At 33.8% G+C, this 17,419-nt stretch overlaps 1 protein-coding gene across 1 annotated transcript in view; it reads left to right on the forward strand.

Moving 5' to 3' along the window:
* Nucleotides 1–17,419, forward strand: part of LOC145283705 (uncharacterized) — a 390,390-nt gene that overhangs the window by 252,056 nt on the left and 120,915 nt on the right. The window contains exon 4 of the mRNA XM_080132730.1: nucleotides 8,688–8,810. Coding sequence (XP_079988856.1) covers nucleotides 8,688–8,810 — 123 coding nt within the window. The remainder of the gene's footprint in view (nucleotides 1–8,687; nucleotides 8,811–17,419) is intronic.

The following is a 17,419-nucleotide window of genomic DNA, read 5'->3' on the forward strand; positions in this document are numbered from 1 at the left end:
CTCTTGAAGAAATTCCTTTAGGTGGGGTTTTCGTTCGTTATTCGGTCCTCCAAGTTTATTAGGAGCGCTTGTCTAATATGTAAACAGGCTTTGAGGGTCTCACTGCGTACGTTCAAACAGGTCTTTTGAGGGTCATTAATAGTCTTTTTAATGTGGTACCAATGTTTTTGTGAACTTCTGTACTATTAAATAAATAAATATTAAGCTCTTATATCGAAAAAGTTTTTCTTTATAATCAAGCACTTTGTTGGAATTCTTTCCAAAAAAAACAGTAAACAAATATATATATATATATATATATATGTATGTATGTGTGTGTATATATATACATATATATACATATATATATATATATATATAATCAAATAAATATTAAAAATCATATTTATACCTACAGACACTAGTGTATCACGCTTATGTAACAATCATCGTATATCATCATATAATTACTGTTTGTCAGGAGACTTTAACCGAGTCAACAAAGCAAAACTTCGTTTCGCAGACTAGCAACTTTCCTCAAGGCCACCGGCAATTGACACAAAAAATGAAGGGAATTAATTACTTATAAGTTACTTGTAAGCGGACTTTCACAATTAATAGTTAATGAAAGTATTTAACGATTAAATGTATAAATATCGCATTTGCGCCAAAGTTAGCCCCTTTTTTTCTCAATTCCCTAAAGAGGGCTCATTTTTAATTCCAATAGTAACAATTATTTTTTATACCTGCATAATAATCACGACTGAAGAATGAGCATTTTAAGAAATAATTGTCAAATGTGGATTTGGAATATGTATATATATATATATATATATATATATATATATATATATATATATATATATATATATATATATATATATATATATAACTTTATTCGATTGGCAAAATTTTAGAATAATTATAAAAAAAGTGAACCATATCGTAAATTCAATCAACTAAAAAATGGAAACCGGGGCGAGGAGAAAATATATATATATATATATATATATATATATATATATATATATATATATATATATATATATATATATATATATATATATATATATATATATATATGGGGCAAGTTATATGTACAATTAAATAAAATAAATAAGTCGATTAAAAAAAAAACGATCGTTAAAATATACCCAAAGCGCTTTTCGTTCAGACAAACATTTTCAAGGGTCATAAGTCTGAAAATTATTATTATTTTTTTTTTTAGAATATTTGGTAGTGATATGGAATACGAGCGGAGAGGAGGTTAAGAAAAAAAAAAAAACCTGACTACCCAAATAATTCTAACTGAAGCCGGAGGTTTCTCTGCTTGCACAAAGTAGGGGGGTTAGCAATGATGGCAAGTGCTTCGAGGACAGACAGGTGGAACTTTGTGCGTCCTCGGTACAAAACAGAAAAACACTCCGGAGAGAAAACAAGACCGCACTCCTTTTTATCGACCAAGTGTTGGCCGATGGACGATTCTATCAGTTGAGATTTTCTGGTAGTAGGTTGATGATCCCGGATGAAACGGGGAACATGTTGGGCGATTCTGACCTGAAGACGCTGGGTCGTCTTTCCTATATTTGATAAACGCTGGGTCGTCTTGTCTACCTTTGATAAACTTTTATTTTCTAAGCTACTTTCAGCCAAGGATGTTAAGTGTCGTCATACAAATAATCAAAAATTTACTAATTTCTTAAACCTTTTGATTAAAAATAAATTTGGCGAACCTTCATTCTCGGATCAGCATATATTTAATTTCTCTAAATTTAAATTGTCAGAAGTCGATACGTTTGTGTTGTCTAGGGGACTTGAATTTTGTGTCCCTCCTCGCCAGATTGACGTAACTCAAACTCTTAGTGAATTTGAGATTTTATTTTCACAAATAAAAAATAATGGTTCGGGTGACAACTTAAATATTGTTAAATCTCGCTTGACTGAATTAGCCAATAAATTCAGTCAATGCAATATTGCTTCTCGCCATTTTATTTGGCAAAGTAATCATTTCATTGCGGCTAAGCAATTAAAATGCAATAATGAGATTTACATTTCTCGCCCAGATAAAGGCAACGGTGTAGTTATCCTTGACCGTCAAGACTACATTGCAAAAATGCTTTCTATTCTTAACAATGATAGCAAATTTATCTGTTTAGGTTCCCTGGACTCTGATGACACTCCTTCAATTGAAACCAAGCTTCAAAATAAACTACTTCGATGGCGTAAACTTAAATATTTATCTAAGGAAGTTTATAATAATATCCGACCGGTGGGCTCTCAACGCCCCAGGATTTACGGATTGCCTAAGGTACACAAAATTGATACTCCATTGAGACCAATTTTGTCGATGGTAGGTTCGGCCCAACACAATCTGGCTAAATGGCTGGTTTTAATTCTTGAACCAGTCTGTTCTTTTTATTCAACACATTGCACACCTGATTCTTTTCATTTCGCATCGACTATCAAGGAGCTTCCTCTTACCACTAACAACTGTTATTTGGTCTCCTTTGATATTAGCAATTTGTTTACCAATGTCCCTCTTGACGAGGTCATTGACATATGTGCTGATTTTCTTTATAGAGGCCCTGGCCCCCTCCCCTCTTTTCCTGGGGCGGTGTTCGTTGAACTTTTGGAACTTGCTACTAAGTCAGTTTCCTTTAGTTTCAACGATGTGATGTATCGCCAGTTCGACGGTATATCGATGGGATCACCCCTTGGCCCAACTTTGGCCAATATTTTTGTGGGTTTTTTAGAACAGACGTTGTTTGACAAGTGCCCTAGACCAGCATTTTACATGCGTTATGTTGACGACACTTTTTCTTGTTTCGCAACGCATGATGAAGCTATGTCCTTTTTCCACTTATTAAATAATTTACACCCTTCTCTCAAATTTACGATGGAGGTGGAAAAAGATAACTCCCTTCCTTTCCTTGATGTGTTAGTTTCTAAACGTGGGCTTTCCTTTATGACATCTATTTATAGAAAACCCACTTTCACTGGTCTTTATCTTAGTTGGGATTCTTTTGCACCCACAACCAGGAAACTAAATCTTATTAGAAACTTAACCCATCGGGCACTTGCTATTTGTTCCCCACCTTTTATTGATGTGGAAATTGAAAACATTAAAAGGATTTTTATTACTAATGGATATCCACCTCCATTAGTTAACTTAGTTATTAATAAAAAAATTCAATCCTTTTCTGAGCTACCAAAATACGGTCCATGTAGATTTCCGGTATACCTGAGGTTACCCTGGATTGGACTTGAAGGCCAACTTATTTGCGATAAGATTTCCTCTCTGGTGTCTTCTAATTTTGGTGCTCTATCGCTCCGTATTGCCTTTTCCACAAAAACCGCCTTTCCCTCATTTCGTAAGGATTCGTAACATCCTTGGCTGAAAGTAGCTTAGAAAATAAAAGTTTATCAAAGGTAGACAAGACGACCCAGCGTTTATCAAATATAGGAAAGACGACCCAGCGTCTTCAGGTCAGAATCGCCCAACATGTTCCCCGTTTCATCCGGGATCATCAACCTACTACCAGAAAATCTCAACTGATAGAATCGTCCATCGGCCAACACTTGGTCGATAAAAAGGAGTGCGGTCTTGTTTTCTCTCCGGAGTGTTTTTCTGTTTTGTACCGAGGACGCACAAAGTTCCACCTGTCTGTCCTCGAAGCACTTGCCATCATTGCTAACCCCCCTACTTTGTGCAAGCAGAGAAACCTCCGGCTTCAGTTAGAATTATTTGGGTAGTCAGGTTGTTTTTTTTTTCTTAACCTCCTCTCCGCTCGTATTCCATATCACTACCAAATATTCTAAAAAAAAATAATAATAATAATTTTCAGACTTATGACCCTTGAAAATGTTTGTCTGAACGAAAAGCGCTTTGGGTATATTTTAACGATCGTTTTTTTTTAATCGACTTATTTATTTTATTTAATTGTACATATAACTTGCCCCATTATATATATATATATATTTGTTTTTTCTCCTCACCCCGGTTTCCATTTTTTAGTTGATTGAATTTACGATATGGTTCACTTTTTTATAATATATATATATATATATATATATATATATATATATATATATACAGAATTAATATTGGACAATTCGTTTTTTAAGATGGCCTCGATTTCTGGATTGTGATTATTTCTTATAAACTCTGAATCTCGTATGACTTTTCACATTATTCGCAGTTTGCATTCCATTCTAAGAATCTCCCAAGGACACAGGATTTCACAGTGTTTTACCCGGGCTTTTTTTCTCTTTATTACTTTTGTTCAAGCTCTCCATTGGTCAATCACATAAGCTACTTAATTCTTCTCTCCTTTACCGGCGCTTAACGCTGTAGCTTCGGCGCCCATCACTGACTTAAAAGGTGCATTGGCCAGTGTTGCTTAACCCATTGAGACGTGAAATAATCACCGCTATAAAATGGGGATTCTTTCCATAAGATTAAACAAGGAATAATAATTTCCTCTTTTACTTTTGTTCACAGACACAGGAAGCAGAGAGATATTTCCGCTGACCTAGCATAAATAGTTAATATTTCTCATGAGCTTAGCTAAATGTTCCTGTTTAATCTAGCTCTCGGCATTTTCGACTATAAAACCTGCGCGTATCCTTGTGGATTTTAAAATTATGTGACTAGACAGTGATATTAAAAGGGGACAGGTGTTGTCAAAAATATATGGAGGGAGGATGTACTTGTAATAAGATGGTTATATACTTCTTGGGAAAAGTCGTAGATACGTCCACGCATTATATATATATATATATATATATATATATATATATATATATATATATATATAATTAGGTGGGATATTCGAAGTTAGACCTAACTTGCAATGTGTCTGACGAATCAGTATTGGATTCTTACTAACAATGATATACCACACCTGTCCTCGTCGGTTAAGCTACGTTCAGCTTGGCCAGTACAAGATACGTGGCCATTTGGAAATCACAGACTCTGTATGTCGTCACCTCTAACCGTTTATTCTGACTGGAGATCGTACATGAATTGTAATACCCCAGAAAATATTATTTTCAGTGGCAGATAAGGTTTTGATGTTGGACGAATACCGCTAAAATTAGTATTACCGGTTAGTCAAACGATGTTTTCTTTTATATTCGTTCAGGATACGCATTTGCGCAAAAACGTGTCATTCGTTTCAATTTATTTCCGAAAATAAGTATTCCAAGTAGGAAGATTTTTATAAGGGAAACAGCTTTTAAATTTTGACAAACATAATGTCAAATAATATCTTTTACATTTTGATGGGTAAAAATCTGAGTAATCTCTTTGCTATGAAATTTTTACCATTTCTATATTGTTAAAATTATGTAACAAATTTTCGTACTTTTTGTGTTTGCAAGTGATTTTTGCCCGTAAGTGACATGCACATTATTAATAACTTAATTTGCTAATAATTTATCTAAGTAAATAAATACAAAAGTTTGACCGGTGTCCAGTAACAACGGTGAAATTCAAACGTATTATTTCAAGATGATTCAAGTTTACACAATAGTTGCGAATTAATTTCGCATTTATTGTATCAGCTGCAACGTTTACTAATTTGCATATTAGCTTTGATAAAGTCTATTTTATTAATCAACTGTTATTCTTAATTCTTTTTAATTCAGTGATTGTCTGGATTATAATATAATAATTATCTTGGTTTGGTAATACGTTTTAAGTTCTTTGACAGATATCTAATATTTGTGTTCAAATCATCCTTACGTTCTGAGTTTTCAACACAGCAGTTTCTAAGTTAAAAAAATAAAAAGGCACGTTAACATTTAGTAAACGTGCCTTTTTATATATTATAAAGACAAAAAATGTACCGAAATTTCCAAAAATATCTATTCAATGACTACATAATATAGTCATGAATGAAATGTGTATTACGTAAATGTTATTAATGTCTCAGATATTTCAAGAATATGCGAAGCGATAACGAACTGTCAAAGCCAGATATTATCGAAATAAAAGAACAATAATAACTAATATTCTAGTTCTCTTTGTGTATAAATTTACAGCTGCCAAATAATAATAATAATAATAGTAATAATAATAATAATAATAGTAATAATAATAATAATAATAATAATAACAACAATGTAGTTATACCCAAGATTGTCTGCTGGTTTCGACTTCCGGTTTCGGCTCTCTACTTTCCGTAACAATTACCCATGATCACGTGGGCAAGAAATGCATCTTTAACATAGGAAGACGGAGGTTGACATTATTTGAGTGAGAGGTAAAAAGTAATCAGAAGAGACCTTATCTTGCTTGTCACCGTCGTCTAATCTACGAAAGTCAAAAAAAGAGCAGACAATCTTTATTTTATCCCCAAAAGACATTAATGCATCCTCAAACGCCCTTGGTAGATACCGTGCGATTTGATAAACCATTCTACATCAATTTTCGTCGCCGGTAACCCAAATTATTAGACTTCTATGTATACATTTACTCAGACGATAAAGTTTTGTGTTCTATATTTATTGATACAGACGATTTAAAACATTCACAGACAGAATGAGAAACCTCTGCATTTGAACAAGAGTGGGCTTCTTATCGGTGGAAGAGAGAGAGAGAGAGAGAGAGAGAGAGAGAGAGAGAGAGAGAGAATAAGAGAGAGCACGGGGGGGAGTGAAATAAAACAGAGACCATAGCTTGCCTCCTTGTACTTAACTATCCTCAACTTTCACACTTGCCTGATTGGGTTATCAGTCAAACAAGAGGATGATCACACTTCTTTCGGAAGTCACGTTCTTTCGCCAACTTTGTAAAAAGAAAAGTTAAACTCTCCCAATCCAACTGTCAGTAAACTTCTCTATTCAACTAACAGATTTACTTAGATCATACAGTTAATTCAACAGAGCATGCTACGTCTATCAATCGTGCCTCGTTTTGTAATGAAATTGAAACGAATTGTAATCTCACTAAAATAGGAACTTTTTAAACATTCTTTTTAAATGCGCCAAAGTATCTTCATATGAAGTTTAGTCCGTCATTCTGTCTCTCACGCTTAATGTTGAAGTAAAATGCTCCTTGATCTGCCACGGTTGTTTTAAATACAATTTCCATTGTAAAACTCGCAGATTAAAAGCTTTTATCGAATTTTATATGTGTCGGAGCATTTCTATTAGTTGCTCCGTCTGTCAGGCATGCGTCTCTTACGACTAAATTTGACATCACACGTTCTTAGGAAAACGAGATAACTGAATGAAGGAATCTTCAAAGTAGCTTTATAAGAAGGTCTATTTAACGACCTAATCCGGTCCAGGCACCATATGTGTCCATTTGTATCGTAGAAGGTAAAAGGAATCCTATCCTGGATGACTCGACTGCTTCCCTTTAAATAGTGCATGCGTGCAAACTTTTTATAGTGTTAATCTTTTCAAAACATATGCTGTTTTTAAAAGATCCGCAGAACATTAATGTTGATGCAGCTTTGTGATAAGTTTTCTCGGAAACTGTAAACGCGAAACATTTTTCGCGAATAATAACAATTATTACTTGGTGCACAGGTGTGCAACACTAATAAAATGAAAAAGAAATACGTTGGCTTTGTTAGGAAGAAAAGACAAAATTGAAGAATTTAGCTAATTCTAAAGCATAGTTAAGATTTTCGAAATCAATCCTATCCCTTAAAGAAGAAGAAATTCTTAAGGGAATTTTAGTGTTTCGAATTTCAGTTTGCGATCGATAGACATCTAAAGCCCCTGTTTCAATCTGTCTGTCTTTTTCGTGATTTTAGGCAACTATCTTCCGCTAAGCTGACCGATGGCGTTCTTGTGAATACTTCAAGGATCAGTTCATTAAAAAAAAACTTTCTAAATTCACTATAAAATCATAATTCGGCAAGCTATTTTGTTTTGTGATTTGTTAGACAGTGAAAACCTACGAATCTAAAAATGTAAAAAAGGTAGGCATTAAAACAAATAAGGCCGCGCCCTTTTACTTTCATGACCACTTTAATTTGTAATTATACATTGTTTCTTTTTTTCTGAGAATTATTTCTTAATAATTTTTTTTCTAGCGAAATGGTCAATTTTAACTTAAATGTAACTTTTCAAATTATAAAAAATAATTCGATTTTCGTACTTTTTTCAGTAGTTTTATTAAATCTAAAAACACAATCTCAAGGGATCGATTATGTGGTTACAATCTTTCCAATCTGTGTTATTTATAATAAAAAAAAATCATCTAAGGTTAGTTTGACATTATTTATAGAAATCGATCAAGACACTGCATGATGCGGCTTTATAGCAAAGAAAACAAATGACTTAGTATTTTATTGATAGATTCCGCCCCCCAGCAATTTTTTCCCTTTTGTCAGAACATCTCTCTGGGAATGTGAGGATTAAGAGGCAAAACAAAGGAAACGATATCAAACATTTCCTTCTCTTCTTAACACAACTGTATGACATTTCTCTATTAAATCCTTCGTCAAAATAATGATTGAAGATATCTTTTGTGCTTAATCTAATGTCATTTAAATAATAATAATTTCAGGTTTGATCTAAGCTAATAAATCAGTTAATATTTGCACCAGAAAACCTCTCATCACGTCACAAAATCTCGTGTTTAAAAACATCCGATTATGTTATATGCGATGATTTGAAATACGAATATTTTTGTCTCATAGTTTTGATGGGTATTTTAAAAAAATTTTTTTTTTTTTACATTTTTGTAGGTCGAAAACAATACAAAGGCAGTCTCTCAAGATTATCGGTATCTTCCGGGCGTAGAATGCCGTTTTCTCTTCTTGTTACAGTTTGCTTGAACCTATGCTTATTCACTCAAGGAATTGAAGCAGGTAAGTCGTTTAGTTATCACCCCCTCCCCTCGCAGTGTACCGGGAGGAAGCTTCAGATGTCTCCTCGCAATGACTTAGTCCGCAATACATTGTAGTCAACATGCGACTGTAGAGAATCTACTGTTGATTTAGTAAAAATATCTGTATATGATTTCTTCACTTGAAGTTTAAAATGTAAAAGTCAAGTATCATGGTTCAGTTGTGCTCTAAACAGAAAAATCATTTCGAAAGCGCCCTGGCCCTATCAAAGAACCAACTGTTGATTTTATGAATTTATTTTTATATAGTCACTTGAATTAAAGTTAAACGCACAAAAATCAGGGATAAGGGGTCAATTTTGCTCTAAAATGAACTGGAACGCACCCCTGTTTTATAAAAGAATCTACAGTTCATTTTATAGGCTGGCCGTTTCTACTTGTACGGTGATGAAACTTCTTAAATGAACTTGTGATGTTAGGTTGTATAAAGGAAAATCGAACTTCCTTCAATTGTTTCAATTAGCAATGCTTATCAGGCGCAACACAAAACCTACGTAAGAACACTCTCAGACACATCAAGAACTTTCGTGTAAAATTTAAATAAAAATCAGGTAAGCCGTTTCTGAGTCCATGGAGAACGAACTCACGCGCACAGACAAAGTTCCTTTCATATAATAGTAGAATATAGATAGATAGATAGATAGATAGATAGATAGATAGATAGAAAATAAGCACCGCTAAGTACATATTAGGATGGTTTTATTAAAGAAAAAATAACTGTCATGCTTTCATGCGCAATTATAAAACGCATATATAATCTGAATCTATGTTCTTGTTTATCTCATGGAATAATTAACGGAACTTAAGTCTATTTAGATTAAAGTTTCAACCTATCAAGCACAAACTATAAAAATAAACTTATAATTCACAGTAACCATGCGTTTGCCCCACTGACGTAGGATTCAATTGAACTAAATAATATCCCCCATTACGCACTTTTACGCACCGTATGTTATCAGATTAATAATTATCGGTTAATTTACGATGTTCGTCCGTTGCTTGCCTAGATAATTATGATCATGTAGCTGTTTTTGAAGACGGAGATGGTTCCTCAGACCGATCTGAGCTCTGAAATATTGTTTTTAATTCAATTTACATCCGAAACAAGGGACAGCGCAACTTTGAAGTAGGGGGCTACTATCGAGTACATAAGTTGCAGGGATATTATCAAGGGAGATGAACAGCTATATGTCTGTTCACATTAAACTTGAACTTCTGCATATCAGAACAGTTGGGGAAGCAGAATTTTGGAAGGGAGTTCCAAACCCTAGCAGAAACTATTGGATTAGAAGTCTTTCTTACACCTAGGGGTCTCTACTGTGTAGGGGTGGGATTTAGCTGCTTGTCGGATTTGTCAGAGGTATTTACGTCGACGGGTACAAATGCTTATAGTTCGTAAGAGCATTCACCATTAAAATAGTTGTAGGATAGGTATGAGGGATGCAACATTTCGTCGATGGGATAGAGGCTGAAGCTTAGATGACAATTCAGGACCTATCAGGTTGGCGACTCTCTTTTGAACTCTGTCCAGGAGTGAGAGACTAGAGCCCAAATGCCACAACAGTACAGAATGGTGGTCTTATAGAGGTGAAGGATACTTACAGGCGCAAGTAGCTTTCTAGATATCCTTTCATTACGGCGTGCAAATTCGGTAATTGAACCTTTTTCTTTCTTGCAGTTCGCTAGGAACATGTTTTAAGCTATTGTTACGAGTTGGAACGGAACTGTTTGAGAAGCATCTTGAAGCTGTCGTTGAATCGTTTCCGTTGTTTGCCTATAGTGTAGGAATGAAAAATTTGATAAATATATATATATATATATATATATATATATATATATATATATATATACATGTGTGTGTGCATGTATGTATTATTTTTACAATAAAATTATCCACTGACACGTGTTTCATCCTCTACGACTCATCAGAGTTGCTGAATCTAGCGAAAGTCGAAATTGAGGCCCCATGGTAAGAAGTTTAGGCCCTTACCCCTTGTCCACCTCGCCGATTGTTCGGATATATCGCGATTACGTAGATGTTATTTGTTTTTGTTTTTGCGATACGTCTTGAATGAATTCAATTATTTACGAAAGTGCATTTTTACCTAAATGCGACTTAGGAATAATTTCCCTTCAATCAATTTGGTACCCCCACATGGGGAGTGGCATATATATTATTTTTAAAATATAATTATCAACTGGCACGTGTTTCATCGTCTACGACTCATCAGGGTGGCTGAATAGTGCGAGATTCGAAATCGGGACCCCATGGTAAGAAATATATATATATATATATATATATATATATATATATATATATATATATATATATATATATATATATATATATATATCGAAGATTCTATTAATAAATATATAGACAAATATTTTAAACGGATATGTTTTAAAGACAGATATATAGTTGGATCGGTCGATATATAAAAAAGATTCATAGTGAGTAGTTCTCAGCGCGAACCAACTAGTCTATTGCGGTGACACTACAACTAACTTTCTATCTTGATATAGTAGAAGATTCTGACACCCTCTGAGAATAGTTTACTGAGTCTATAAGAGATTCTAACAAGCGGTAAAAGACAGGAAGTAAATTATTGTTGATATTACGACATTCAAGATACCATTCGAGTGTAAATATCTGGTTTGTTACATCGTAACTTTTTTGGACAATAGACTGCTAAACTGTGTGTTGACCATCGTTTAATCTGAATTAATTTACACTGAATATACTCTTTCAGGATATATTATATCTAGTTTCATTTATCAACATCTAGCAGCACATGACACCCATTCTAAATGCATTTCGAAATGTATTAATAAACAATACCACCATCTTAACTGTCTCATACTGTAAACTGCTGAAGGAGGTACGCTTAAGTGATTTTAAATGATTTTAATCGATTTTTCAGTCAATTCACAAAACAAAACAATAAACATTTTTCATTCATCACTCGTCTGAAAACGACACATGGAAGTCAAAAACGTTCGTGGCTATGGCGAATTTCTTTCTACACTCGAACAGAACGTTCGTACATTGGCCCGCCAATGGAAAGGATGAATCGCAGGCGAATAAAAACAGGAAGTATCTCTTTCAAAGAAGCATGCATATGTAATATAGAAGATCAGAATACCATCGATACCATCGGTGCCAAATACTAACGAAGTGAACCTATGATTGGTCTCCGTTATCATTTTTCAGCCTCTACAAAAAGAGAGTCAAGTTCTCTATGTTAGGATTTGAATCCGACGTTATCGATAGTATTCTAATTTTCTGTTATATATTAATAAATACCCATGATATATATATACATATATTATTCTGTAAATATATGTATTCAGCTATGTGCCCCCCCACCCCCCCACCCACACGTATATATATATATATATATATATATATATGCGTCTATTTAAGCAGCAAGTGATATTCAGGGCACATCTAGTTGAATACGACTTAGTTTCTTTTTTTCTTGACTTTTATGCTCATTTTCGTGTTTTGGTGGTTTCTGGTGGTAAACTGTCTCCTGTATAAACGAGTTATTTTGTTTCGGCCATTTTTTTCTCAAGCGCTTTTGATCGGTGATCATCATTTTCTGTGTGTGTGCGTGCGTGCGTGCGTGCGTGCGTGCGTGCGTGCGTGTGTGTGTGTGTGTGTGTGCGTGTGTATTGATATACATATTAAAAACACTTTTTTCTATTTATTTAAAAATGGGTCATGGAATCGCATTCATCCGCAAGCGATCTAGTTAATTTACATATTCTTTGAAACATTCATTTTAATTAATTCCCTATTTTTTCCAGTTTTCTTATAAGATTATCATTTTTGGTTTACAATTACGTGTAATTATATTATGCAAATATTCTACATGATTTATACTTGCGTAATATTTGCGTATTAAAATTATAGTTAACACAAACCTCTTTCTATATGTATATATACATGTGCATATATATGTGTGTTTAAAAAAAATTGCCTACCAAACTCCTCTGTCAGTTTTTGGTCGAACTTATGCGAAACTTATGCGAAACTTTATATTTGGGTTTTTGCTGGGAAAATCAGTGCAAAAGTGAGAAAATTAAAAAAAAAAGGTATTTGCCAGGTGAAACTCGAACGACGGCATTACGAATATGCATGCGTAACATAATAACTATTGGTTCATGCTTTTATTTGTAGCGTTGCAGCAAACTTACCGTAATAGCTCAGGCATTAACATACAAGGAAAAAGTACCCTAAACGTTTTGGTTTCGATTCTCGGGGGTGGCGCACGAATCGTTATTTATTTATTTATTTATTTTTTTTTACTTTTTAAATCATTACTGTATATTGGGTCCAATATAATATAATAATAAATACGAAATCTGCATTTATCGAAATATCATATTTAAGCGTATTTTACGACCAGGCAATGTTGGACGGCCTGCTAGTATATATATATATATATATATATATATATATATATATATATATATATATATATATATATATATATATATAGCAATTTATAAAATATATATGGCGATTAAGCTACACTTTCGTATATTAATTTTATGTGAGGAAATGAAATAGTTATATACATATATATACATTACAATAGAAAAATGAGAGCATAAAAAGTAATATAGTAAAGCTTAAAAATGGAAAAGTAAAGGACTTGGTGTTGAAAATGAAACAGAAAAAGACAAGATATTCTAGTAAAAAATATAATAAATTCATAACTTAAAATATTGCAGCATTAAGAATTTATTATGTAATGTTAAAGTGAATTTTATTCTATGGTAATCCATGATTTTTCAGTTTTCCAATAAATTCACTTGTTATTTGTTTAATTTCAGTCTTATTTTTCTCTTGCCCCCATAAACATAACATACACATGTTTAATAACAATGTACGGCACTCGTCTGCTTTCAATAAAATCACCCCAATTATCTCCCTCTCATCCTATCATTCTGCCAGTTTCACTTGCTACTTCTGTTTTCGTAATAGCAGTATCAATATTAGTCGCTGAAGCGACGTGATTTATATGGAAACCAGTCATAAAAAAACGTCGCTCACCTCCTTACGTTTTTTTTTACGATTTTAACACTACTAAATTTATCATAGCTTTTGTTTTACCCGACGAAAAAGGATTTTTTTTTTCACAGTACAGCTGAGAAGGTGATCTATAAACTGTAATAATTGTTTAAAATTTGGTCGAAAAATGAGTGAGCGGTGAAGCTTTAAACCTTTTAAGGTATGAATGAATAATTATTATTTAATTATAATATATACTAGCATTTCAGCCCGGCGTTGTGCGGGTGTTTGGAGGTGTATGTTGAGCAAAAAAAAAAAAGAAAAAGAAAAAAAGCGGTAAATTTTTTAAACTTCGATCCCTATTATGACCCCTTAACAATTATTGTTTTGGGCTCATATCAAGTTATTAAGTTAGATCCATGTCCAAGGAACCTATATCTAACATTTCAAGTGTTTAGACCCCAAATTGTCGGAGAAGTTTGGTAGAGTTCTCAAAGGTCAAATCGTTGAACTTTTACCCCTTAACAGCCAAATTCCTGGCCGAAAATCGATCACGAAGATATTCCCATATCCCTGTATATCAAATTTAGAATCTGTAGACATAAAATTGAAGAGTTATTGCGTAGGGAAATGCACACACACACACACACACACACACACACACACACACACACACACACACGTTCACTTTTATAGATATACTAGTCTGGGTGCCCGGAGTTGCCCGGGTGTTTGGATGTGTGTTCTGATAAAAAAAAAAGAGGACTGGTTTTAGGCAAGAAGTCTCGAACTCGTACCGCGAAGGAGGAAAAGAACATGAAAAAGAAACGTGACGTCTTTGCTGTTTCGCTTATCGCCAAACCAGAATTGATGTAGATTTAAATTAAGCCTAGTCAATCGAAAAGAGAGGATGGCTTTCGAAAACTTCGGCGAAAAAGCGCCGAGTTGAGGGTGCAGTGATTTATGTTTTTAGCCAATTTTTCCGTATTTGTCGTCCGAAGGGTCGGCTTCACAACGATACCTATCAAGTGAAAATCCGTCGTCTGTCGAAAGTTTTAGGCAGACAAACATATACGCATATATACATACATTTAAACAAACAAGTGAAATTTATATTAAAAATTATATTGAACCTAATATATAGTAATGATTTAAAAAGTTAAAAAAAAAAAATATACTCGTTCGGCACCATCGTGAATCGAAACTAAAACCTTCAGCTTACGACTTATTTTGTCCGGTGCCGCCAATAACTGAGCCATGAAGACATATTTACTGCAAGCCTAAAAATTAAAACATGAACCAATAGCTACTACATTATGCGTTCGTAATGGCGTCGTTCGATCTTCACCTGGCAAATTTCATTTTTTTTAAATTTTCACATTTTGCGCCGATTTTTCCGGGCTAAAATCCGAATATAAAGTTTCGCGTGGATTCAAATACGTTATATATGAAGTTTCATGCCTGTAGACCAAAAAGTCTAGGAGGAGTTTGGTAGGCAAAATATTTTGAACAAAAATATATACGTATACATAAATATATATGGAAACAATTTTTTGTTTACTATAAACTTTTTATGCAAATATTACGCAAGTATAAATCATGTAGGACATCTGCATTAATATAATTACACGTAATAGTTAACTAAAGATGATCATCCCATTTTAAACCGAAGAAACTAATAGGGAATTCATTAAAATGAATATTTGAAAGAATATGCAAATCAGCTAGATCTTCTGCGAGTGAATGCAATTCCATGCCCCATAGATAACAAAATTGTATGGTATTTTTAAATAACAAGAAAAAGGGATTTTAACATCAATATCAATACACACGCTTGGAACACGAATTTCTAGGAGTATAGATAGACTAGCATTTCAGCCCGGCGTTGCCCGGGTATTTGGAGGTGTATGTTATGACCCCTTAACAATTATAAGTATGTATGTTATGACCCCTTAGCAATTATTGTTTTGGGCTCATATCAAGTTATTAAGTTAGATCCATGTCCAAGGAACCTATAGCTAAAATTTCAAGTGTTTGGGCCAAAAATTGGTGGATGAGTTTGGTAGAGTTCTCAAAGGTCAAATCGTTGAACTTTGACCCGTTAACAGCTAAATTTCAGGCCGAAAACGAATTACAAAGATTTTTTTCCAAATCTCAGTAACCTGTATATCAAATTTTGAGTCTATAGACATAAAATTGACAGAGTTATTGCGTAGGGAAATATACACATACAGACATGTTCATTTTTATAGATATAGTAGAATTTCAACCCGGCGTTGTCCGGGTGTTTGGATGTGTATGTTAAGCAAAAAAAAGTGGTAGTAAGAAGGCAGGCTCGAACCCTTACAGCGAAGGAGGAAAAGAACGGGGAAAAACCTGACGCTTTTGCGGTTACGACCACCGCCAAACCTGAAGTGACTTATGTTTAAATTAAGGCTAGACAATCGAAAGGAGAGGATAACTTTAAAAAATATCGGCGAAAAAGGCGACCTCCACCCTGTAGAAAAGTGCCCAGTTAAAGGTGAAGTTGGTAATGTTTTTAGCCAATTTTTCGTTATTTGTTGTATGAACGATCGAACTTTAAAACAATAAAACTGATCTGCGTAAAATCCGTCGCCTTTGTATAAAGTTTTAGGCAGACATGCAAACATACATACTTACATACATTTATATATTGATAACTAAAAATTTTCGACCCCAAACCGATGAAAAAGCTTGCTCTATCTCTGAATACTCTTTATGTAAAATTTCAAATGTTTAGACCAGAAATCTTCTGAGTAATTTGTTAGAGACCGCAGTTGTCAAATATTTTTTTTTACTTTGACCCATATTACGACACCTTAAAATGTATTGTTTTGGGCTCATATCAAGTTATTAAGTTAGATCCATGTCCAAGGAACCTATATCTAAAATTTCAAGTGTTTAGACCCAAAATTGTCGGAGGAGTTTGGTAAAATTCTCAAAAGTAAAATCGTTGAATTTTGACCCGTTAACAGCTAAATTTCTGGCCGAAAATCGATCAGGAAGATATTCCCATATCTCAGTACCCTGTATATTAAATTTAGAGTCCGTAGACTGAAAATTGACAGAGTTATTGCGTAGGGAAATGTACACACACACAGACACACACACACACACACAGACACACAGACAGGTTCACTTTTATAGATATATAGATAGCTAGATATATAGATAGATATATAATTCACTAACAATTATTCATTTATTTCTACAGACACTAGTGCTCATGCTCATGCAATCATCAGTGTAGGGTAACAATTCCTAACGGTCATAGGATTCGAACCCAGCCATGAAGCTACCTTTAGCTGAACTTCTTCATCAGGATCACCAAGAAATTTCCACGGGAATGAAAGGAATTAAGAACTATTAAACGCTGAATTCAGGCGAACATAATGGCAATCTAGAGTGTTCGCACGAGTGGAAGTCGTGAATATTGCATAGACGCTAATGACTGCTTTAGTTATAATTCCGTAGACAGTGACGATCCTTTAATTATGCTTAAATGAAGAATTATCTATACCTTCAAA

Source organism: Euprymna scolopes, chromosome 8 (genome assembly GCF_053919585.1).
Source record: "Euprymna scolopes isolate OS-2025 chromosome 8, ASM5391958v1, whole genome shotgun sequence".
In the NCBI taxonomy this organism is placed as follows: Eukaryota; Metazoa; Mollusca; class Cephalopoda; order Sepiida; family Sepiolidae; genus Euprymna; species Euprymna scolopes.